This window comes from Sturnira hondurensis, unplaced genomic scaffold (genome assembly GCF_014824575.4).
Source record: "Sturnira hondurensis isolate 20B ecotype Veracruz unplaced genomic scaffold, ASM1482457v3 Scaffold0001872, whole genome shotgun sequence".
Taxonomy (NCBI): domain Eukaryota; kingdom Metazoa; phylum Chordata; class Mammalia; order Chiroptera; family Phyllostomidae; genus Sturnira; species Sturnira hondurensis.
The window spans coordinates 9,988,464-10,014,764 of NW_028074503.1; the positions used below are offsets into that span (position 1 = coordinate 9,988,464).

General features: G+C 36.9%; 1 protein-coding gene across 1 annotated transcript in view; it reads left to right on the top strand.

The window, feature by feature from the left end:
• Positions 1–1,845: 1,845 nt before the first annotated feature.
• The window catches only part of DSG4 (desmoglein 4), a 35,455-nt gene continuing 10,999 nt past the window's right edge, over positions 1,846–26,301 (top strand). Inside the window, 10 exon segments of the mRNA XM_037036506.1 lie at positions 1,846–1,956; positions 10,080–10,178; positions 12,010–12,141; positions 13,989–14,144; positions 14,487–14,631; positions 17,211–17,377; positions 17,606–17,740; positions 18,549–18,734; positions 22,680–22,951; positions 24,250–24,389. Coding sequence (XP_036892401.1) covers positions 1,846–1,956; positions 10,080–10,178; positions 12,010–12,141; positions 13,989–14,144; positions 14,487–14,631; positions 17,211–17,377; positions 17,606–17,740; positions 18,549–18,734; positions 22,680–22,951; positions 24,250–24,389 — 1,543 coding nt within the window.

Genomic DNA, 26,301 nt, shown 5'->3' on the forward strand with positions numbered 1-26,301 from the left:
TAGAGGATTTCTTGATCCTTATTACACAGTTGTATGACTCCTTTCTCATCCGTAGTACCCAAGGAGGCGTTCCTTATAAAGCAATGAATGTGTTGTTGTTTGAGTTGTGTCTGTGTTTCCTCCCCTTCCACGATTGGGACTGCAGTTGGAATTCCTTACTCACGAGAGCAGCTCTGCCGACAGGGCGTGTGACAGGAGTGGCCAGTGAAACTTTCCGATATTACCTGCATGAGAAATGCTCGCCCTTCCTTTCCACACAGAAAATTACACAGCTTACAGACTAAAAGGCCACTGCTTGATATACCTTCAATTATAAACAAAAGTGGTATAATTAGGCTTGGACTTGGCATCTCTATCATAGCCCTATGAGGATGGCAATTGCTTTACTCAATTATTTTTATAAGTGTTATTCAGGAGAGGAAGGCTTATTAATAAGGTGCTACGTGTGCAAATGACTGTGAAAACCGACTTCAAAAAGGGAAGTCATGGAGATGAAAAGTAGGCTTGTTCAGTAGTGACTGCTTGAAATATGCTCAAGTTGGAAGAGAGTAATATGTATTCTAACACTGTAATAAGCACATGTGATGACTTAGATTCCACACATTTCATATAAAATCAACATATTCTCCCTATGAGAAAATATTAAGAAAAAGAAAACTAAGCCCAGGAAAACTTGAGCAATTTGCCCAATGTTGGGTGACTATGAAATACTGGCTATCCTTTTATTCTCCCTAGAATGTATACCTAATGTAACAGGTCAGAATTCATCTTACACACAGAGGACAGTGCCTATCACATAATATTTTAGCAATGAAATTTTTTGAATGAATGAATGGATTTCGTTTCCAGTTCATCTTTCTTCCCAAGTCCCTTCACCATATTTTCTGCCTACATGCTAATAGGCAACTTCATTGTGGGTACTGAGTCTAGGCTTAAAATTGAGACAACAAAGGAGTTGGTTCTCCTTCTTTTCTGCAGGATGTGGAGTAGCTCTGGTATTTGGTCTGTCTTTGCTTTCCCATTTCACCACACCACACTAGCAAAGCATTTTTATAGTTAACAAAGTTTTTTCACTCATGTAAGGCTCCTGAAAGGGAAATAGAAGTATTATGATTTTACAAATAAAGAAAGTTCCAAGGCCTAAATGGTGCACATATTCCATAAGTGGTACCAGAATTTGGACATGGGTACCACGTGTCCAAAACTCTATTGTTCCAGATTTGACTCCTTTCCCCTTTGGGCCAATGCTGCATCCTGTATGTGCTTCATTGGCAATGTCTATAACATTCCAATATCTTTTCTTGCTTATCTGCTTTCCTCCCTTTTTTAACATGTGGTTCCTTTCAGGACAGGTACGCGCTTTTCATCTTTCATCATATTATGGGACATTAGCACAAATACATACATTTTAGCTTTGTAGGCACTTTTATATTGCCAGAAAAGGTCCTATTTGGGTTATTTTAGTTAATGCAATTCATTGTGAGGATAATCAAAGGAAAAAAAAGAAGACAAGAAACTCTCATCAGCTAGGCCACATAGGCCACAGAGACTGTAACACACTCAGGACACCAAAACATTTCTCAGGGTTATTTTTGCTCCCTCAACTGCAGGTGCCTCCAACTCTCTTTCTGGTACTCCACCATTGTGGTACCTGGTTTCAGCCATCTCCATTTTGTGTGCTAGGTTTTAGCCAGGCTCTCAGGCCAAACTCCCCCATGGATGATACGTGGCCTGCATAAGTTCTGAAAAGTGACTTTTATAGATAAGGATTTTCTATATTATTCTGGAACCCATACCTATTCTTCACAGTTTATGCCATTGTGCTGTGTGCAAGTTAGGAGTATGATGTCACTTAATGTTTCTCCCACTTACAAGTGTTTCCTGGAAAACGAGGAGCTTTCTGACAGAGCTCATGATTTTGATGGGACTGAGAATAAAATCTGCCAAGCTTCTTCGGTGAGAACTACACAGAAAGGGAACAGACATGTGTAGGCTTGGCTGCTGTTGCTCTCATCGGTGGAGCCAGCCAAGCAAACACAGAATTACCAGAAGTGGACCACAGAGGCCTCCATCAGGCACCACATAAGTTCTGCTAGACATGAACCTGTGATCTAGCATTGCAATTGCCCCAACCTAAGCAAATATCAGAGATAGGACAAGAATGAAAGAGAGCTTAGACTCAAAGATTCTCCATGCTATATGCAATTGTTGCTATCCTTCACTTGATTTGGGTTCTGTGGAGAGGATAAGAATAAAATGAAATGAACTCAGAACATTCTTATTTTAAAAATATATTTTATTAATTATCCTATTACAGTTGTTCCAATTTTTCTATCTCTGCCCCACTCCACCCAGTACACTCGTTCCCTTCAGCAATCCCTCCCTTAGTTCATGTTGTGCATGTAAGTTCTTTGGCTTCTCCATTCCCTATATTATTCTTAACATGCCCCTGTCTCTTCTTTATCTACCAATTATGCTTCTTAACCCCTGTACCTTTTCTCCCATTCTCCTCCTTTCCCCTTGCAGCTGATAACCTTCCAGGCAATCTCCATACCTATGATTCTGTTCCTGTTCTGGTTGTTGCCTAGTTTGGTTTTTTTTTAGATTCAGTTGTAGAGAATTGCAAATTTGTTGCCATTTTAATGTCCATAGTTTTAATCTTCCTCTTTAAATAAGTCCCTGTAATATTTCATGTAATAATGGCTTGGTGGTGATGAACTTTAGTTTTACTTTGTCTGGGAAGCACTTTATCTGCTCTTCCATTCTAAACAATAGCTTTGTTGGATAGAGTAATCTTGGTTGTAGGTCCTTGCTTTTCATCACTTTGAATACTTCTTTCCAGTTCCTTGTAGCCTGCAAAGTTTCTTTTGAGAAATCAGCTGACAGTCTTATGGGAACTCCTTTTTAGGTAACTCTCTGCTTTTCTCTTGCTGCTTCTAAAATTATCTCTTTATGTTTAACCTTTGACATTTTAATTATGATGTGTCTTGGTGTGGTACTCTTTGAGTCCCGTTTGTTTAGGACTCTCTATGCTTCCTGAACTTGTATGTCTGTTTCCTTCACCAAATTAGGGAAGTTATCTTTCATTATTTTTTCAGATAAGTTTTCAGTTTCTTCTTCTCTTTCTGGCACCCCTATGATTCAGATGTTAGTATGTTTGAAGATGTCCCAGAGGTTCTTATACTAGCCTCATTTTTTTAAATTCATGTTTCTTCTTGCTGTTCTGGTTGAATGCTTATTTCTTCCTTATATTCCAAATCATTGATTTGAATCCCAGCTTCCTTCTTTTCACTGTTGGTTCCCTGTAGTGTAACCTTCATTTCTTCCTTTATATTGTTGCCGTATTCAGTGAGTTCTCTGAGTGTCCTGATCACTGGTGTTTTGAATTCTGCATCTGATAGGTTGGCTATCTACATTTCTTTGAGTTATTTTTTTGAGGTTTTGTTCTGTTCTTTCATTTGGGCCATGTTTCTTTGTCTCCTCAATCTGGCAGCCTCCCTGCACTTGCTTTTGTGTACTAGGTAGATCTATTTTGACTCCCTGTCCCGGTTTTGTGGCCTATTGTAGAAAAGGCACCTATAAATTGTTTGAGGTGGAGCCTTAGTTGATCTCCAGGGCAGGGCGACCCACTTCACTGCTTTGTGGTTCTTTTGAGGGGGAGAGTTCAGAAAGAGAACAATACCACTGCCTGGCTTCTGAAGGTTTGCCTGGCATTTGTCTCATTTCAATCACTTCACCCACTCACCATATGTGACTGACACTCTTCCACATGTTGCCCTGGTGCTAATTCCAGCATGGGTGGGTTTGCATACATTATAAGACTGTGCAAGTCCTTTAAGCAGTGTCTCCTGAGTAACCAGCAAGTTTTTCTGCCACCCTGATGCCCCCTGGTTTTTACAGCTAAGAATTATGGGAATTTATCTTCCTGGCACTGGAACCCTGGACTGTGCAGTCTGGCCCGGGGCTGGGACCACTGGTTCCCAAGGTGTCCCTCCCGATTTTTATCCACCATATGTGAACGTGAGACTGTCTGTTCCTCCTCCACTGCCTCTCCAAGACACACCATACATATCTCCTTTCCTCCCCGACCGTCTCCATGATTCCATCCCCTCAACCCACCTGGATGAATGCAGCTTCTTTAAATCCTTGGCTGCTAGACTTCTACACAGTTCAGTTTTCTGAAAGCTCTGGTATTATTTGTTTTGAGGTTTAGTTGTAATTCTCCCTGTGGTTGCATGAGGAGGGGAAGCATGTCTACCTACGCCTCCATCCTGACTGGAAGTCTTCAACCACTTCTTTTATCCTTCTAAACTGAGGACAAATCTGCACAATGTAGTTCATACCTTTCTTTTTTCTTTTTTTCCCTTCCAGACAAAAAACCTAATTTTTATTAGTTTTTATTATTTTATTATTCTTATTATATTGTTGGCATATGATATTTTATTGGTTTCAGGTATGTAATGTACTCTTACAATGTACTCACCACACTAAGTCTAGTAACTATCCATCACCGAGCAGTTATCACACTATTATTTATTATATTCCCCTATACTTTTTTCACCCATCCTTCCACCCTACCCTCTTCCCTCTGGAAGCCTTGTGGCTAATTCCAAGCCTTTCAAAATGACTGACTGGTACTTTTATATGTTAGGAAGTACTGTGAGCACACCCTCTGAAGCACAGAGAAAACTCCTCTTTCTCTGTTCTTCCTCTATTAACGTACTGAGCCTACTACTTTTACAGTTTTACTCTCCTTGAATCAGAGAGAGGTCAGGGTTTTATCCAAAGTCACATCTGGTAAACAAAGTCAAGACTCATACTCAGTTCTTCTGCTTCGAGTCTACAGTATTTGTGTCTATACCATATTGCTTTTAACAAAGCTAATTTATAATTTAGGGATATATATCCACTTTAAGATATAAATTATTTTGACTTGGAAATATACAGCAGTTTAAACAACTTGCTAGCTTAATTCCTACTATAACAATAGTCTTCAAATTGGAACTCAGATATCCCTGATATACAAAAGCACTTCAAAGGCTACACATGTACAGATAGTTTTAAAGGAACCGTTTACTAGATCTTCAGCTTCCATAAGTACATTCTTTCCTTAAGTCATTTGGCTGAACATGTGGCCAAACGTGAGACATCAAGCTGGGTCTCCTCTCCCAAACCCCCTTTTAAAAAAGTCACACCTCTCACCCACTGCAAATATTACTGTTACATCATGACAAATTATAAAAGTATCTTGTGCACTATACTAAGGGACAATTCAAAATATTCATGTCAGTACTGAGAAAACAAACTGACTTTAAAACTCATAATAAATCTTTTTTGTAAGTCATGTGGTTTTTCAATCATGTATTTTCAACAAAGTTGTAAGAGGACATACTGGAGTTGTCGACTTAAAAATAATTTTTAGAGAGGGAGGGGTGGGGAGAAAATACAGACAACTGTAATTGAACCACGATAAAATAATTTAAATTAAAAACAAAGATGAACAGAAAAAAATCATTTTAATGCTAGATGACTCTGTAAATTTAAGTGATAAATTCAAAATAAGGTTTAAGAATTAATGACTGTGCTACTAAAAGAAAATTCCAATATCACCCACCTATTTATGTGAACAAGATTTTTCCCAGTACTTACAACTGAAAAACAAAACCAAGCAAAACAGGGTTGATGCTAAAATTTGTTTAATTCTAGCAGTAATAGTTGTTCATGAACTATTTTTTAAAACCTTCATCCATGTCTTTGCAATAAACTTCTGATAAAATTTTACTTCCTAGATTAATGATATTGTAACAAAACTTGTATATTTGCTGAAAATCAACTGTGCTGCTAATAATTGTAAAGCTAATTTAATCTAGAAGAAATAGATTTTTAACACCTATACAGTTATAAAAGTAACAATAATATAAAATTTCTAATCATATACATATTTTTGTTGCAGAGAAGTACCATATTTTGATCTGGATAGTGCACACTCAAATTTGCTCAAATTTTGTAGGTAAAAATAAATGATGAGGATGTGCATCCTTATATATGAATAGTACTAATTCTATATCTATATGTTTTTAATTCTTTTACTTATGTTTATGCATTAAAAGATAATCTAGAAAAATAATTAAATAAATTTAAAAAAATTTAAGTATAATCTAGAAAGCAATAATGATATCTGTATGCAGAATAATGCCATTTGTGATATAAATAATGAGTATTTAAATATAAATCAATAATTGAATTCAAAAAATTAAAACATAAGATTTTTCCCTGAAAGTTTGGGCCAAAAAAATGGGTGCACATTATATGTGGCAAAATATGGTAGGTTGCTCAATAAAATAAAATATATTTAAATATATTTAAGCTTAAAAATATATTCCAATCAGATGAACTTATGGAAGATATAATTCACTACATGGAAATAACATATAAGAATTCAAGGAGAAAAAGAAATGAAATAAAATTTCTAACTATTATAAAAGAATTTGTTCACCTATTTTTTAGTGGATGGAACAGTACCTGAAATAACTACAACACTCAAATCCTGCAGGATAATGTAACTGTTTATTTTAAAATATCAATATTTATAAATTTTTAATTCCATCCTTTGTAGCTATTCAAACTTTTAATAAAATTTTTCGATGTCACTATAGAAAATTTTGAAAAACATATTTTTTAAAGTTAAGGCTGCATGAACACAATCTTTTGAAGGCCTTTTCAAAACAATATTAATAGTGATCAACATAAACATCAATATTTTCCCAGAGCCAGAGGCCACAGTTATATAACAGTAAAGTTTCAGCAAAACCAGAGTAATTTAGTAAAATATCAGATGATTCAAGAGAAGATTTAGGTGTTGTGTAAGTGGATAGTTAAAAGATAAGCTGAGGCATATTAATTTTTTAAAATTTATCTAAGCCCAAATCGACACCAGAGTGGTTAGAATCATTGCACCCATAGAAGTTGGGGAAGAGTGTTTATCAAGAAAAGATGGAAGCAATGTAAAGACATCACTGATTGGCTTTAGCTTAAAGCCTAACTGAATGTTTGCGATTGTTTTTAGGTTTCAATTTTGTAGCCTTGAGGCGCTTACAAACTTAGATTTTGGTTGGCTTTCCTATGCTCCATGGGCATCAGAGCCACCTTATTTTAATGGCTTCCTGGATTAATTAATTTAACAACAACAACAACAAAAAATAATAGAATGGTGATTTGGGTCCATTCAGGAGCTGGTGTTTTAACACTGTATAGACACAATATTCACCTTACAGGCTTGTTGAAAGCTAACAGAAACCAGGGTGAGGATACAATGAAAAGGACCTGCCACATCTCTGAGGGGAAGCAGCATAATGAGGGGAAGCAGCATAATGAGGCTACCCTGATTCTCTGACACACCTAAGAAAAGGTCAAGAAGGGCAAGAGGGAGAGAGAAAGAAGAGAGAAAAAAGAAGTGGAGGAAAGGGTAAAAAAGAGAAAGTGGGAATCTGAAAACAAGGAGAGAGACCTTCTTGTTAACCATGGGCTCACGTGCCAAGCTCACTAACCTTCTGGCATTCACCAAGGCAGCCTTCTACTTATCCTTCCCATAGAGGACAGTGCCTGAGAATCACAGCAGAGGTTAGTCTGCAGCGCTAAACTGCAGAATCTATTGGTTCTCTTACCCTGGTATCCTATCATCACCTGAATGGAAGTTATACAAGGCAACCATCAAAATGTATGACATCTGCATGTATGTGTGTGTTCATTGACATGAAGGTTTATCATGATAATTGTTGAGCAAAAAAGATTACTAAATGATGTGTATATTACAACTTCTTTTGGTTTAAAAAAGTTACAATTTGCCTCTATTTTTGAACAAAAAGTCTGAAAAAATCTCCAAATATTAACAATAATAAGTAATCTCCAAGTAGTTAGGTTCTGTGTGATTTTTACTTTTCCTTATATTTTTTAGAATCATCTACTTTTCTAAGAAAAGAACATCTAACCCCCAAAGGCAATATTCATTATGACACGAAACACCTTCTGCAACCAAATAGTAGAAAGCCATCTTCTATTACATATTGAACTTTTTTTCCAGGTCTAGATATTTTACTAATGTCTAATAAAATGACACATCAGAGAGCAAGTGAGTTAAGCAGAAACACTATGCCTTACTGGTACATTTGTCATCTCTGATTTTCCCCACTCTGGACTCAGCTACCATTCCAAATCCCCACCTGCGCCCTTCACTCCCTCTTATAGCCCCTTAAAATCTGCAAAACCTGCTTTGCACACACTGCATCTGGTCATGTCTCCCTCACCTCTGTTCCCTGGATTTACTCCACTCCCTGAATCTCTGGAGTTCACAGTGGTGGCTTATCACTTTCCCAGCCCCCACTCTGCCTCTGTCTCCAACAATCTCCAACAACTCCGGAAGAGCCCTCACGTTCCCTCTCCTCAGACTCCCAAGTTGCCAAGTTCTACTAAAAAAGGCACAAAGCAGACAGGCTGTGCATTATACTCTTGCTTCCTAATGCCAGCTAGTCCTCAAGCTCTTCATCCACTGTAGAATGATAGTTTATTTTCTCCATTTAATTAGCTCCTTGTATTGCATCACACCTCCCACATGTCTTTCATCTCCTAACCTGAAAATGCAATCTATGATTGTCATTTCCACGTTCTCAGAAATGCGTGCCTTGACTCCAGCAATTTGGCTTATACCACTCACAAAGGTTTGCAAAAACTACCTGCTTAAGATCCCAAGAACTTCTCAGTGCCCAATCTCCTTGACCTTGCAATGAGACATGAATCCTTACATAGTTCCTCTTTGTCTAACTTCTTATCACTGAATTCCCTTATCACTGAATTCATTCAGCCTCTTTTCTGGCTACTACTCTCCTATCCAGTCTCTTCTTTCTGAACTCAGCTTGCTTACTCACCTTCCACCACAACGACACCACTGCCACTTTTTACCATTTTCATGTCAATAGAACCTGATCTGCACCCACAAACCTGGTTCCTTGGTCTCTCTGTTCTCTGCTTTTAGACTTCTTCCTTCTGTCCCCTATTCTAATAAAAGCATTACCTGTAAGATTCTCTGCCTACTTCGCTGATCTTCTTAAACTTATTCATATACTATCCTCATTTTCTGCAACTTATTCTGTTTAGATAAATTCCACTTCTCCAGATTTTATATCTATCCCAAATTTTACAGGCACATTAAAAATGAATAAAACAAACTTCAGTCATTATCTCCCTGCTGTGATTCTTCTGTTGACTCTCCTGTTATTATTAAAAGTACCCTTATTGCCCCAGAAAGCCAACTTAAGGCACCAAAATCATCTGACACACCCTCCCCTTGCACTCATGATCTATAAGCCTTATCAGTTTTTTATAAATGTCTCCATTCCCTCCCCTCTCCAGTTGCACATATGTTCTATGTTCTAACTATGTCTTACCTAAGCAATTGCTAATTCTTAAGTGTCTTGACTTCACGTGCTTTTCCCTTGTAATCTTCCCATCAAAACATTGACATGTTTTGACAGGTTTTAAAGATGATGTTTCTGTTAATCCTAGTATCTTATAAAATAAAGCCAAAACTCTTTAGTTAGGTATATAAGACACTTTGTGCCCTGCCTCCCAATGGACATTCCTCATCTTGTCTCTTCACTATTTCCTCTACCCTCCTGCTAAAATATTGTCTTCCATTCTGGAACATACTCTGAAACTTAATGCCCTTACACCTGTGTTTATGTTTTACTCTGACTAAAACAATTTTTTTCCCATCAACTTCTCTTATCACAGTAGCTTCATCCTGCAGAGCCCTTTCAAATCCCCATTCTCACATGAGGCCTTCCTGAAATCCACTTGATAACTTGAGTTGTCTGCTTTTCCTTCCACTGAACCCATGGGTGCCTGTGTTGAAGTATGCATCCTAACTTTCCTTGCTCTATTTATGTCTTTGTCTTCTTTAAAAGTTTAAAAGACACTGAGGGCAATGAGCCTATGTTATTAATTTTGTATTACCCACGTTTATTCCATATTATTAGCAAAATGCACACTTAAGAAATGAATTAATCAGAGAACATTGTCAATAGTTTTATGGCACTGCTTTTTTTAAATTATGCAAATTTATACTAATGTTGTGCTTTCTATAACAGGTGGTGCTGGAAGTAAACAGTGAATTTATTGTTGAGGTAATGTATAAATATTAAAACTATTTTTTCAATGTAAATTTGAAAGAAATAATAAATTTTATAATGCATCATATATCAAAAATCAGAATATTTGAGAATAGCTATAGTAATACCCATAATTCTATATTTCCATGCTTTTAAACATGATTTGTGACAGCTTAGAGTCATAGTAACCCCTATCAAACTACAGTAGTAATTTATTTATATCCTCCAACCTAAAAGAAGAGGAAAAGAACCATAGTAACACATTAGAGTTGGAGAAAGATTTTAGACAGTTATATCTACAAGAAAGACAATTGGATGGTCAATCAATGAGGGGGAAAAATGCCAAAAACAAAAAGAAATCTGTAATCACAACTAAATAAAGCAACAGAGAATCCCATCATTTAGACTGGGACTCAGGAAACAAAACTACTGTCTTCTCCGGCAGGGCTTCATTTTGTTATGGTAATTAGATTTTCAGTATGATAATACTAAACAATGAAGAAAATATCATTACTTTCGTAACTTCTGCTGACAAAATGGAGAATAAGTGGTACATTTTAGGACGTTGCATACAAATGGGGAAAATGTTAATGCTTTGGTTCTTAAAAGTAGAAGCTCCATTCACAGGGAACATTTCCTTCCCCCAAAGTGGTAATTAAATGAAGCCTTAGCTTAAACAAACATACAATTATCTATGTCTCAACAAGTACATTGAGCTACAAAAAATATATATGCAAATGTTTATGTGTGTATACAGATATGTTTATACACGTAGTAACACTTCTAAAGTCTTTAATGGTATAAAATTATTAAACAGCTCCCCACAATAGCAAATAAGACTATAAGAGAAAAACCTACACCCAGCACAGACACAAAAGGACAGCATTGAGAACCCATATAGGTGTCCATGGGATTATGACAACTACCATCATTTCAGTTAACATATTCTTCTAATCCTTTCATAATGTATGCCAGAGTGGTCTCCTCCCTTCCCCTCTTTTAGGTGAGTACACTCACCAGCACAACTTTCCTTTTGCAAGGGCTACACTTACCTGGAATAGCAGCAATCTTTTAAACTCTGGAGACCAGAAAGGTTGGTCAGAGCTCAATGAAGGGTGAGGTGGGCAAGGTCTCTACCAAGTGAAACATTTAATCCTGTTTAAAATACCCACAGAGACATCTGGTCCACACCAAAATGTCCTTGATATTTGGTGCTGTCCAAAACGTCCAAGCTTAGAAAACATTCCTGGGTTCAAATAGCCTGTAACACCCATTTATACTTTAGGTTTATAGGATTAATACATAAAAATACTATCATGTTTTATTAGTCCAATGACTATGGTGTTACTCTGTCTCTAATTATAACCCTTCTTGCCTTGGTAGCCTAGCTGGTCATGGCATGTGGGGTTAGGTAGATGGGTCAGCTTGGACATCTCCATGAACGTTTTTGGACAGGCCAAATATCAAGGGCCATTTGGTATGCACCAAATGTTTCTGCAGATGTTTTGGACAGAACCAAATGTCTACTAACTTGTGAAGACAGATTGAAAGAAAAAAAACTACATACACCATATTATCCAGTATAACATATTATGGCTCCACACATAGCTAATAAAATTTTTTTCACGAAAATCATATAGTTAGTAATGACATGATTCCAAAAAAAGTAGCTAGTAAGGATGGCCAAACTATATCTCTCCAGAATTGCAAATTAGTAAAGACTTTTTTTGTTCCTCAAATTCAATACCATTGCTTCTTCTGGGTGAACCTTACAGTGTTGAATAAATGTGCTTGCTAAGTAAAATTGTTCTAACACTGTATGAAATGTGAACTATCTTTGCTTAAGGTAAAAGAATTAGACATAGAAAATGGCGCTACAAAATGGCAAACTGTCAGAAGACAAAAGCGGGAGTGGATCAAGTTTGCTGCAGCATGTCGAGAAGGAGAGGACAACTCCAAGAGGAATCCAATCGCCAGAGTAAGCGATGGAATAACAGGAGCGTCCTGTGCTGATAACAAAGGCTTTTAAGAGGCAGGAAAGCCCTCAAACACTTTAAGGTTTTGCAGTCTTTGCTACTCCATAGAGATTCAAGAAGACAGGTGACATGCAGTCATCTGTTCGTGTTGCTGAGGCACCGTTTGGACCATCACATCCTGAGCGCTGCTACAGTGCAGAGGGTCCTTGAGTGATCCTAGAAGAAAAACTTGGATCTCCAGCACCACTGGGCTTTGGGTCTCCATCTGTCTTCTGCTTATTATTGCCTGTGCATTTTAGGAAATTTATGCATATACTAAAATTTTTCTCACTAGCCCTCCCCAAAACCAAAAGTATAAAGAATTCAGTCCTGGTAGATCAGTTGGTTAGAGCGTCCTCCTGACATGCCAAGGTTGCAGATTCAATCCCCAGTCAGGGCACATATAAGAAGCAACCAATGAATACATAAATAATAAATGGAACAACAAATCAACATTTCTCTCTCTGTGTCTCTCTCTGTTCTCTAGCTACCCCCTCTTCTCTTTTTCTCTAAAAATCAATTTTTTAAAAAAAATTAAAGAATTAACCAATTCTCCCCAAGAAAGTAAGGAAGCAAGGACAGTGTTGAAAGTTTTCACTAGACTCCCAGATCAAGAGATTAGGAGAGTCTTAAAAGGTATTTCAAATAGTGGCTCTCCATTTGGAAGGACCATTATGGGAAGAACCGTCACAAACTAACTCGTGAAGGACAGGATCTACATTAACCACTTCATTAGCTCTTTCTAGGCATCTTGGCCTTGGGCCATTCTTGAAATCAAAAGTAGTGATTTATCAGAATTTGTCCTTAAAACTTTACATCAAAAATATAGTAAGCATCGGAAATAATGTTATAGATCTATTCTCAGCTCAAGAAAAGAGATTTGTTCTTTCTCAAACATTTTCAAATTTTTGGAAAACTTTTACATTATTCTTTTTCAATTATTCAGCCATAGTTACAGCTTTGTATTATCCCATTTTATTATACATTCTTTTCTTTGTATTTTTATTTTAAGGGATTTTTCTGGATTTTTTCATCTATATAAATAAGATCTTCAGGCTAGAGTGGAACTCATTCAAGTTGCATTTCTAGCTGTCTTTAATTAATTGTGGATATTTAGGTAACAAACCTTAGTATTTTACCAAGTGTGCTCATCTTTGGTATATAGGTAAGATTGCAAAATTTAAATTGTCTTTGTTTAAATGTATGAACTACAGATACAAAACTATGAAAACATAATCTATATATCAGACCATTTGCCATAAAATCTACTTGGCAGATGAGTGATATGGCAGGTTTTGATTTATAAAATTATTTTCAATATCTCTGAGCATTGTATTTCTCTTCTGATTTTCTTAATTTAAATTATCTACCACTTTGATTAAATCTCAAACTCAAGTCTAGGCAGCTACATATTAATATGCCATAATCTTCTTACAAAATAGTAAAGATTCTGATTTCTTTTGTCTGTTGAATGATTTACGTGCAAAAAAATATCAGAGAAGTGAACAACACAATGTTAATAATAACAAATCTAGCATCAGGCGTGGATGTGCCATATGTCAGTCATTGGAGCGGGCTGTAAACAGGTTACTTCATACAATCCCCACAACAAACCTAGCGTATAAGTGGTATTATCCCATTATAAGCTGGTGCTTGGCAAATTTAAGTGAATTTTCCAAGGTCACACTGGCCTATGTCACAGTACCCAGCTTCCATACAAGACCCACCTGGCTACAAAGCCATTTCCTTCTCATTCAACTACACTGTGAAGTTCATGATCTGCTCTAAATCCTGGGCGTTTTCCTCACAGATTCGATCAGACTGCGAAGAGAACCAGAAGATTACATATCGCATCTCTGGGGTAGGGATTGATCGACCACCTTATGGTGTGTTCACCATTAATCCTCAGACGGGGGAAATTAACATCACCTCAGTGGTGGACAGAGAGATAACTCCACTTTTCCTGGTAAGCACAGCGGTGTGTTTTGATTTACGCAAATTATTTTTTTCCTTTAAAAACAATTATCTCAGGACTAATGCCTACTTTTGATCAAACACAGCAGAAGGAAACCAAATAAAGGGTTGGAGGAAATGGAAAGAGTGATGAAAAGGTTTATTTTTCAGAATTCTCTGGTGTGTTGTACATGCGTGTGATCAAATGTCTTTATAGTATTTAAATTACTAGACTGTAAAAATAGTCTGAATTTACTGAGAAAATGTTTCTTTGCACATTTCCTTATGTATTTTCAAGCATATTACTTCATTTCCTTTGCTGGAGAAAGATCGTTTTTTTCCCAACTTTCCACAGATCTATTGTCGGGCTCTGAATTCACGGGGTGAAGATTTAGAAAAGCCTCTTGAGCTTAGAGTCAAAGTTATGGACATAAATGATAACCCCCCAGTCTTCACACAAAATGTGTACACAGCCAGCATTGAAGAAAACAGCGATGCAAGTGAGTGGAATGGTTCTCTGTCTCTGCATTGTACCATATCTATTTCTCTTGGTCAAAAGCTTTAGGAGATTAAAATATTGCACAAGTAACTTCAAGATCAGAAAATGTCAAACCTGTATTTTGAACAAATCTCACAGATTCTAACTTAAAATTGAGCTAGAAAAAAAATCGTGTCTAAAATACTAAATATCCTCTTGTTTGTGAAGGATTCTTATGCATGTGGTTTAGCAGGAGCTTAGCACCGTCCTCAGAGATCATTACTGGGCTTGTGGTTAACTTAATCCAAATGGATAAACTGAGGTGACACCATTAATGTGAAGGAGGGCCCTGTTCTGTTCTATTCCTCAAATGCTAGGCTGAACCAAACCTGATGGAGGACGCATCAGCAGTTGTGCTGTTGGGACCAGAGTAGGCTGCCCCAAGATATTCCACAATCGCACACTCATTGTCTTGAATTAAAGTTACTTAAGAAACTGCCAATGCAGGAAGAACATGCTGATGTCTTCCACCCTCCCCCAACCCCTTAAAATCAGGAGATAAATGCCCCATGTGAGAGGTGACCTCCCTGCCTCTGGAGACACCCATAGAGTAGAGTTAGTGAACACAGAGCCAAAGAACCTATACAAACAAGTCTTGTTGCCTCTTTATTAATTTGCTGTCCGTGCCCAAACTTCATTTAGATTTTTCCAAATCTTGCTTCAGTTCCTTTCGAACGAACACTAAATTTTTTCTTGTCACATCAATTCTTCAAAAATGTACTTTTATTTTGTCTAAAAAAATATAAAATGTTGGCCAGACCATCATTTGTCAGAGCACCATTTATGGTTCTCCCGTGAGCACATATAAAGTTGGATTCTCCTCCTATTCATCTGGCCTTGGGTCAATTCTATTATTAGTCCAGTCATAAGAACTTAACAGAGAATTCCCACCTTTCCTGATAGGACCCTTCAGATCATTCATGAAGGATAATCAAGGCCTTCACAATGTTACATTATGTTCTCTCATTTTTTTCATTTTTTCCATCTTGCTTAATTCCATCTCTAGCTCTAATACGCTCCTCTTTCTTCCCTCTTTCTCTCAGTTCTCCTGAACCTCCTTTCTACACTTGAGCTTATCCTGTCTTGCTGCTTTCCTCCTTGCTCTCCCGCTTTGCCTTATGCCTCATTCTTCCTCAATCCTCTAATATTCCTTTTCCTGTCACATCTCTATCTGTACTTAGGCCTCTAAATAAAATTTGCAAAAAGAGAATAGAGAAAAGAAATTTCAGGAGAAAAGCAGATAAGAAAGAAAACTAGAGGGAACAATGGAGCGTCGAAGAAAGAAAGATGAAGGAGTCTGGAGAAGAAAAGAAAAGATATAAGAAATGATGAAAGAGAAAAAGAAAGAGCTAACAAAAGGCAGGGGTCAAGAGGCGTCAGGAGAACTTCTTCAGATGCCCCGAAAACAAGTGATGTTGAAAATCAAGTGGGAGAACATAGGCTAAGTGAGGACTTGGCCTGTGAGAGGCAGAAAGAGAGAGGGTCTCCAAAGTCCATCATTGTTTCCTCACTGACGTGCTTCAAGACAAGCTTGGTGAAGAAGAGAGGGTAAAACCCACATGCACCTCCACTCAGCTGCTGATCAGCAGCCTTGTTAATGCTTGCCCGTGATAGGAGAGTTCACTAGAGGGCAAAAGCCTAGTTTCACAAACTATGATTTCCATGAAACCTGGCTCTAGCTATTCAATCTATGCCTGGTTCTCTGTGCAAAGGTTTTTCACTTAGAAGCCAGGCTAGGAAGCACAAAACCGTCAGGAAACTGCCCATTCTGGAAAACCTGTCCGGTGGGCTGATATCCTTGAGGATTGACTTAGCACGTCTGTGCTTTGTCACTATGAATAATTTAAAACTTCTTATATAACGGTGAACAAGTCTTCTTTTCAATGTTTATACATTTAGGACTGTTCAGTAAAGTATTTTCTCTTCCAAAGCAATGAATAGTAATCCTCTGCTTCCTGGATGAGCAACAAAAAAGACGACTATAGGCATTCAATAAATAATCGCAATGTTGAATATAATTAAGCTATCACTTTTCTTAATTAAGCATTTAAAAATAATTCCACAAGACAATAGCCAAAAAGGAACTGATGAAATCTATTTCTTCAGCTTTATGATAAAGTTTATTGAACTTCTTTTTATACATTAAAGATCACTGTATTTTGCTACTAATATACCATTTAGGCATTGAAGGAGTGTAAGTGGTTTATAAACTAACTGTAAAGTGTTTTATAGAAGCAAACCATTGTTGTTTTTGTAATCAATGGTGTGGCTAAAGTTGTGGTAATACAGGGTGGGGCAAAAGTAGGTGTACAGTTGTGTGTATGGAAAATAATATAATAATAAATAATAACACAAGAATAAACTCTTTCACATACTCACAACTGTAAACCTACTTTTGCTCCACCTTGTATATTCTCATGGATAACTAAAAGAGAGAGAATGCAGGAGAAAGCCAACCACTCTCTCTTCCTTTGCCTGACAATTTACTGAATTGATTTTAACAGAGTCCCAAACACTCCCCATATCCATCTTCATTTCTAGACACATTGGTAATAAAGCTAAGTGCCACAGATGCAGATGAAGACAACAATCTGAATTCTAAAATTGCCTACAAGATTATCTCTCAGGAGCCAGCAGGCGCACCGATGTTCATCCTGAATAGGTACACTGGCGAGGTCCGCACAATGTCCAGCTTCCTGGACAGAGAGGTAAAGCCTTCTATAAATGAATGATAAGAAGTCAATACAATCCTGAAAATTCTTTGCATAGCAGGGAAGGAAAAATAATCCAACCATTATGTTGAATGGAAATTATATAGAAGAAAATGATATTAAAATACTGTGTAAAATTATAAAAGTAGAATAATGACATCAAATGTGTTGGATTTTATTCAAAACGAGACCTAAATCTTACAACTCCTTTCCATCTCCATTAAGGAACACACTACGTATAACCTCCTTGTGAGGGGCTCGGATCGAGACGGGGCTGCCGATGGACTGTCTTCCGAGTGTGCGTGCAGAATCAAGGTTTTGGACGTCAACGATAATTTCCCCATCTTGGAGAAAACTTCTGTAAGTTGTTACTCTTATCATCCTTTTTACATAAATGTCAGTAGTCACTTTTTTTTGCCAGTAGTGTGTGAACCTGGCTTTTTTACATGTATGATGTACTCAGCTTTGCTGTATAAACCTTGAAATTCCTCATATATAATAATATATCTTAATATTGGGTATTTGCCTTTGAGTCACTATTCCATGCAAGTCTCCTCTGTGAAAGCAACAGACCATCTCCTCCATACCTCCACTCACAGAAGTGTAGAAATGTATTATTATTCTGGGAATATGTAACGACATTGATATATTTTTATGAACCTGATGATTTACTGAATTAATTCTAACAAAATCCCAAAATCCCCAACCTTTCACTTTCATCTTTAGGCATGAAGAAGCTAAAATTGAAATCAGCTGAGCCAAATCTGGCTTGCCACTTGTTTTGGTAAAATATGTATATTGGACCAGAGTTGCGCTTATTCTTTTACATGTGGTCCGTGGTTGCTTTGATGCTACAGCGGCAAAAATGAAGAGCTGCAACACTAACTCTCAGGCCCATAAAGCCTAATATATCTACTGGAAGTTGTAGAAAATTAAAAACAAACAAGAAAAATGAAAGAAAAGGCCAGTTTGACCTTGATTTTACAGATAGCACATGAAAATCAGTTCTATTAACTTATAATCATTTTATACTTAGATTTCTGATCAGACATAATGCTGCAAAATCATTGACACCATTTGTTTTTAATACTTTAAATGCTAGGTATTAGAAAATATCTTTCCTCTTTTGAAAAATCCATTGACTATAACATTGATCTATGTCATGCAGTATTCAGCAAACATTGAAGAGAATTGTTTAAATTCAGAACTGATACGATTCAAGGCAACTGATCTTGATGAAGAAGGCACTGATAATTGGTTAGCAAAATATTTCATTCTCTCTGGAAATGATGGGAATTGGTTCGATATTCAAACAGACCCGCGGACCAATGAAGGCATTTTGAAAGTCGTCAAGGTACAGTATGGAATCTTCAACTTTTTCTTTTAAATAAGTTTTAAAATACTCTTAGAGACAGAATTGTCTCTTCAAAAAGCAACCCATCGCCTTGAGCACTGTTTATGTGAACAAAAGCCCTAAATAAGTTGGCTGTGCTGGTCTGAGACTTCCAGTCAAGCAGCACAACATTTGCCACCAAGAAAATATGAAGGCTCTCTTGTTCTCACAAAGCCCCAAAAACATGAATTAAAAGTGTAATAAAGAGTAGGATAGATGTCATATTAAACACAATCAGTTGCCAAATGGGTGCAATGTGAGATAATTACTAAGATAAGAGGAGGGATACTGTGAGCTAGATTTGTGCAAAAAGATTTCACACAGGGAATAAGGTTTCAGCAGGACCTTGTAACTGGGATTGCTGGTGTGAGGAATGAGGGAGCACACACAGAGGTGAGAAAATGTAAAGCACACTCAGGGCCCGCTGAGCACACTGTGGAGCTGTAGCAGAGGACCCACCAGGAGAAGCCACGAGGTTCAAGAAGCGAGATGCTGAGTTGGAACTGGTCTGCTGAGAAACCCGAACACCAAACTGCAGGGCTTTCCCTGTCCTACAGATTAATTTTTCTCAAGCTCCTTTCCATGTTTACATTATGGATTGCAATATAATCTAAAAATACGAATTAGATACATATCTACAAACTAATAAGATTCAAATCAACATTGATATAATAAAGGAAATTAATATTTCTCAAACAAAATTACTACTAATGACATAAACAGAACTTATAACTATGAAAATACATACTGGTAGACACCTGCACACATATCATTTACATATTGAGTCTCTGCTCTTTTTGAAATTATCTGGAGCAATTAAGGTATTAACACTACCACAAAATACAACTATTGGCACTGCAATTATATGGTGTATTAATTTATGAGATGGTCATCAAAATTGTGGAAAAAATCTATTTTTTACACTTGTCATTCTAATGAACACACAAATTTCAGAACTGATAATTCAGGCAACCATGATCTATGACTTCTATAGTACATCTTCTGTGAGAGCCGAGGTATTCTAAAGATATACTTACTTTATTGCAAAAGAAATATTGGGAATTCAATTTTATGAATAATCAGTTAAGGTGGGATTAGATATTGCATAGACAAAATATCTATTTTTTATTCATGGATGGTAACTTTACAAATCTCTTAAAGAGAGCAGAAAACATTCTTAAAAGCATCAAAATAATATGGAAAGGCCAATTGAAATAAAATGAAAAAACTTAATACGTGTGTTAGCATATAGCCAGAAGAATTCTGTGTTTAGAGAACATATGTGTGGTTTTTCTAGGATTTAGCATTTGAAATGATGTTCTTAATGTCCTTTTATATACCCTCTTCATTTTCGCTCATGTCACCCTGTTAAGAGCTTTTGACTAAGCTTTCTATAACCTTTTTCTTAGTCTGAGGGCACTATAAATGATTTAGTTTAACTCCAATTTATTGAGAATTACTATGTGCTAGGGATATGAAGGTGAATGAGATATGGTCCCTGTTCTCAAGGAACTTGTATTTTAAAAAGGCAAAATGTTTAAGAAAATTAAAAATCTGTCAGTCGCACCTTCCTTTTGCTATTTATTGATAAATGTGTTTTAAAATACTAACAAACATTATAAATACATGTGTGTATATGTACACATTCACTCTGACACTAAGAAAAATTGCTACTCAATTAGAATTTTAACAAAAATATGAATATCAGTATCTATAATAACTTTAATTCGTGTTCATTAAGTAATTATTAGACATCAACTATAGGGCTTTATTGTGTGTCTAGAGGCGTTGCACATATCAGAACTCTGGGAAGGAAATCTTAGAATTTCTTTTTTATAAAAAGTGAACTAAATCAAAGAGGAAAATTAACTTGGCATAGGATAAAGACATGATTCAACCAGCTCTTTAATCTCAAAGTCATTCTTCACTGCCACTTCCACACCTCACCATGTCATCTGGGGCCAGGAAAACAAGTTCTGGGGTGGGGGAAGTGCCTTGAGAGGCCCCTCCTGGCCAGAGTCTGTTCACCTCCGAAAGCTCTGTCCTAACTGTGTGTGCCACTGCCGGTCTATTCCAGACACATCTGTGCCAGAAACACTAGAAAAGCAGAACAAATACCCCCGGCAGACATTTGACCATTTCCTACCACGGAAAACTGCTTTTTTTTTATACAGAGACTTCCTCATGCACACTTAAGTCTAAAATGAACCCTGAATTAGCAGTGTCATGTTAAATTAGAGCCAAAAATAAATAAACAAACTCGATGTGATCATCTTGTAGCTTAGCTTCTATATTAAAATTGACAGAAGCGAAGAACTCACCAGAGGCCCTATCTGTTTCTGGAGAGGTTCCCTTCACTCTGAGCCCCTCCCGAGCCTCACTTTGGAGCCCTGAAGGTTGACCCCCCTCACTTTTCTAACACGTACCTGCACATCCTTTGTACGTGATTGTTCAGTCATGCCTTAACCTGCAGGAACTGAGTTTTCCCAGCCTGTTCTAGCTCCAAGCAGAGACTCAGCAGTCAACAGGTGTTTTATTGCTCTTTGTACAACCCAGACCCCAGATAAAAGGCCCCAGTAGCAAAGAGTGAATGAGGACTTGCTGACTTGATCTGCGTTTCATCTTCCCTGTGTGCACATTCTGTGAATGTCTATAATTGACACAACTTCACATTAATATATTTCACCACACTCTATTTAGTAGGGAGGGAACTACTCTGACAAAAAAAAATCACATTTTTCAGATTTTTCATTTATTTAAAGGTAGCACAAAATTCCAGAAAATGAAAATTGGGTTGTAGAAGAGGAATCTCTTTCAGTTAAAAATCTATTTTTCAGTGCGCAATTCATATTCAGCTCTGAGCTAGGTCTTATGTGGACCAGGGAGGGGAAGAGATGTACAAAAGCAATCAAAATCCCAAGCCTCGGGGGTTTTAGCTAATATTGAAGTGAGGCATGTTGAGCCAACCCTTGTGAAGAATTTAACTTAAACCTAAGAAAGCACCCATGATGCCCCAGAACTTCCATGAAGAGCCGAGATTTACCTCAGGGTCTTGCGATGGCCCAGATAGCTTGACCTCTGTTTTTGGTCTATGTGTTGCAAATGATGCTTATACTAGCTTACAGAAACTCCTAAACAGGTGTTGCTCAGTCCTCCCTTTCTTATAACTGCTTTTTCCCCTGTACCTTTTCATGGTACCACATCAATCATTCTGGATCAAAAGATCTTATTCGTCTTTTATCCAGGGAACCCATTTCAAAGGGCACTTTTCTCTGGGTATGGTATTTATTTACTTAAACGTGCCCTATGAAGGAATCTTCTTGTCCATCGTAATTGTCCAGCACAACTACATCATAGTTTAGGGCTGACTACAATAATCATAAAGTCTCCTTTAGAAGTCACTTACACCATATTTTTCTCAATGTTTCATGTTCAATTACATCATACATATATTGGTTCTTTTATTTTGCTGATTTACTTTCAGAAATTCTCAGATGTAATTCTACAAAGGAAACCAAGGCCTATATATTCGTTCACTGGTTGCAGATATTTTTTTTATTTCATTCTAAGTTTATTTATTTTTTTTTACTTTTTATAAATACCTTATTTTGGAAGAAAGATTATTTTGCATTCCAGGGTTTTTATATAAGTGCAAAACTGAAAATTTGAGTCCAACTTAAAACCACAGGCCTGAATTACCTATATGCCTCATTATGCTAAAAGATAAAGTCATGAACATGTCTGAAATACTTCATGCTGTACTAAATAAATTTTTTATCAATTTAAAATCTGAATTTCATAGCTGCTGAACTTTATTCTGGTGTGTTATGTTCTTATCATGACTTCTTGGCCTGTCAAAAGAAAGTTCTTTTGCACTTCAGAGTTTTTCACTTTCTGTCATTTCAGATGCTGGATTATGAACAAATGCCTAATGTTCACCTTGGTATTGGAGTTAAAAACCAAGCTGAATTTCACCCCTCAGTTGCCTCTCAATTCCGAATGCATTCAACCCCTGTAAGAATTCAGGTTATTAATGTGAAGGAAGGGCCAAAATTTGATCCAAATTCGATGACTTTCCGCGTGCGAGAAGGAGTAAGAAGAGATTCCTTAATGAATTACATACTTGGCACATACACAGCTGTAGATTTGGACACAGGAAACCCTGCAACAAATGTCAGGTACTGCAAACCCTTTATCTGAGTGATAAAGCATGGCTCTGCCCAGTGCTAATTCATGGAGCACGTGCTAGTGTGTGTGGGTTGAAATATTTTGGGGGGGGGTTGCTTTTCCTGCTCATCTGTTCCTGTTATAGAAGACTATGAGGTCTTCTATTGACATTTTCTTAGAATATTAATAGTGTTTTAAAGGCTGTAAGAGCTCCAACTGGTTCTAAGAGTAGTTGCATCCAAGGGGGCAATTGGAAGATCAGAGTCACCTTTGATTACTCTGCGAGGTCTCTTGTGGTCAATTATACCACCCCAGACCTGGGCTGATAAAGCTGTGTTGTAAACTACACAGCATCATAAAAGATGAGTCACTGCTTGTTGTTTTAAAACCGGTGTTATTTATAGTTTTAGGGCTAATTTCAACCTTCTACTTACCTGAAGGAAAAAAAAGAATAATAGATGAAGCTAAAGATAATGTAGAGAGTCAGAACTACCAAAATAGAAAAAGAAGAATTATGGGACCTAGGTATACCAATTATACGTGAATTAGACCTATATAAGGTATTCTGGAAAATAACTATGATGAAACATACAAGTATTCCATATATCCTTTCCTTGTCTCTCTTCTTATGCTCAATATTTTTGGAGTGAAGGGTGTATTGACATATAAATTGTTTTAATAGTAACAATTCTGACTACTTAATCGACTAACAAGTTCACAGACAACAAAAATGATGAAGTCTGTCAACATGGAATAGAGGAAAAGGACATGTCAGATAAGTGCCTTAGCCACTTAAAATCATGCCTGGTACAGGCACAAGACCTTCACCCAAGCACTTTGAAACCATTTATGTCACGAAACCCATATACACAAATGGAATGGATGACACCACAACCCCTGAAAGGGTTGACACCACAACCCCTGAAATGAGGTGCTCTCAAACCAATACACATAAAACTCAGGAACAACTGAGTACATCCATGTGAAATGAATAAAGTCTATTCCCTTGATATTGCTATGATTTAATGAACAGACCTGAAGTAGACTTATCCATTTTATTAACATTTTACTATACACTTTATTTTATAAAGAGCTAGATGAGTAAATATTATGAAACTTTAAAACTCTGTTGTGAACCTGTACATTAGTATGTTCAATACTAGAATTGTATTATACATATACATTTTATAATCCAAAGCAATTATTACTGTAGAGCATGCGACACCATATATAAGTTCAACACATTGTATATGACTAAAATTATTAACTTTCACAGAAGCAAATGATGAATTTATTTATTTAAAAACAGGTATATCATAGGACATGATGCCGGCAGCTGGTTAAAAGTTGACTCAAGGACTGGTGAGATACAATTTTCTAGGGAATTTGATAAGAAGTCAAAATATATTACCAATGGGATATACAAAGCAGAGGTCTTGGCTGTAGATGGTAAGAAAATGTATTTTTAATATTTTAGCAAAATTATTATCGTATCAAATATAAATATTTTAATATTGATAGTAGATTAAGTCAAATAAAACATCATTCAGTGGTATCTGCAAGTCCAACAGAGAGTTCCAAATACCTTAGACTAAGAACTGGATTCAGGTCACTCATAAGTATAATTTACATTTGTCATCATATATTTCAGCTACTTCTAAAAAAGAATTGTATGTGACTCATAGTGTAAAGCTTAAGCTTTAAAATATATCAATAAAATTCATTTTCTGTTAATGGCCTTACCTCCTGAGATGGTTGAGCCAACCTGCAGAGTATGTTAGGAATGTTTACCTAAAGTGCTACAAGATGAGCCCAGAGGTCATCTGGGGATGGCCTGCAGGAAAGGCAGTGTCCCAAAGAGTAGAGATATTTTAGAGTCACTAAAATTGTGCTGCATCGAGAGGCCTGTGTGAATGCTGCTCAATTAGATATGTTGTCCAAAGTAAGATGTTAAGAAGTAAGAAACATGATGTTATTCCAAACAAAAGATCCAAATTAAAAGTCATAAGCACAGATGCACTGAATTAGCTCCTAACTAAGCTGCTTTTCACATGGGAAAACTGAGTAGGCCTTTCTCTTGGTAAGTAGCAACAGACATTTGTTTATCAATAGTTAATGATTCTCTGCAGCACTGCCCAGGAAACCAGTTACTACAGAACAAAAGAACAGACAAAAGGTCAGCAACCGGGAAAGAAGGGAAATAAACGTCCCAGATACATAACTAATAGAAGATAGGTAGTGTAGGTTTGCATCAAGTACATACCTGACAGAAAGTAGCAAACAGAAAAATGAATGGGCAGCATAAGATTATAGAAGAAATCACGTCTCCCTTTTCTTCGCATCCTCACCAATGCTTGTTTTTTGATGTGTTGATGACAGGCATTCTGACAGGTGTGAGGTGGTATCTCCTCGTGGAGGATCAGGGAATGGCACAGGAAGCAATCTATGGGATAATCTGCTGTCCGTCTCATGAGAGCCCAAACCTAGAAAGTCCAGTGCTTAATCGGATAGCAAGAGCACACTGTACAAAACCGGGCAGGATGTGGATGGGCTTCCCGTTTATTGGCATTTGATTAGCTAAATGGCTCTACCATTTAAGTATGCAAAAGTCACCTTTAAAGCAGTTTATTAATTTCTCCAAAAATGTCCTAGTTAAATACTGAAGACATGACAATGTTCTAGTTTACAAATGATAAAATGAAGACCCTCGCCCTGCCTGCTGTAGCTCAGTGGATGGAGCGCAGGCTTGAGAACCAAAGCATCGCCAGTTTGATTCCCAATCAGGGCACATGCCTGGGTTGCCGGCCATATCCCCAGTATGTGGTGTGCTAGGGGCAACCTTACACTGATGTTTCACTCCCTCTCTTTCTCCCTCTCTTCCCTATCTCTCTAAAATAAAGAAATAAGTATTTTAAAAAAATAAGAAATTTTAAAAATGAAGACCCCTTGCAAGTCAAAAACAAAATAATTATTTATTCATTGTAACAGAACATAAAGTAGAAAAGTGGACTAAAACCCACTCCACTATTTCTTAGTCCTTTGCCCTTTCCAATAAACTATACTCACCCAAAATTTGTTGCAAAGAGGTTAGGGGAAACAATCGAATATTTTGATATTTGTTTTCATAAGTGTCTTTTCAGAGAGAAATGGCATCTCATGGATGGAATTAAAATAGACAATCAAAGTAGAAAGAATAAATACATACAATTATTTAATTTCAAGTGTGGCTATTTCAACAACACAGGAACCAATAAGCATCCTGAAATGGAAGGTTCTGAGCTTGGTCTAGGGGTCTCACTCACGGGGACAGGGTGGGAATGGGAAGCCATAGACCTTCTCTGAGGAAGGACATTAAATTTTG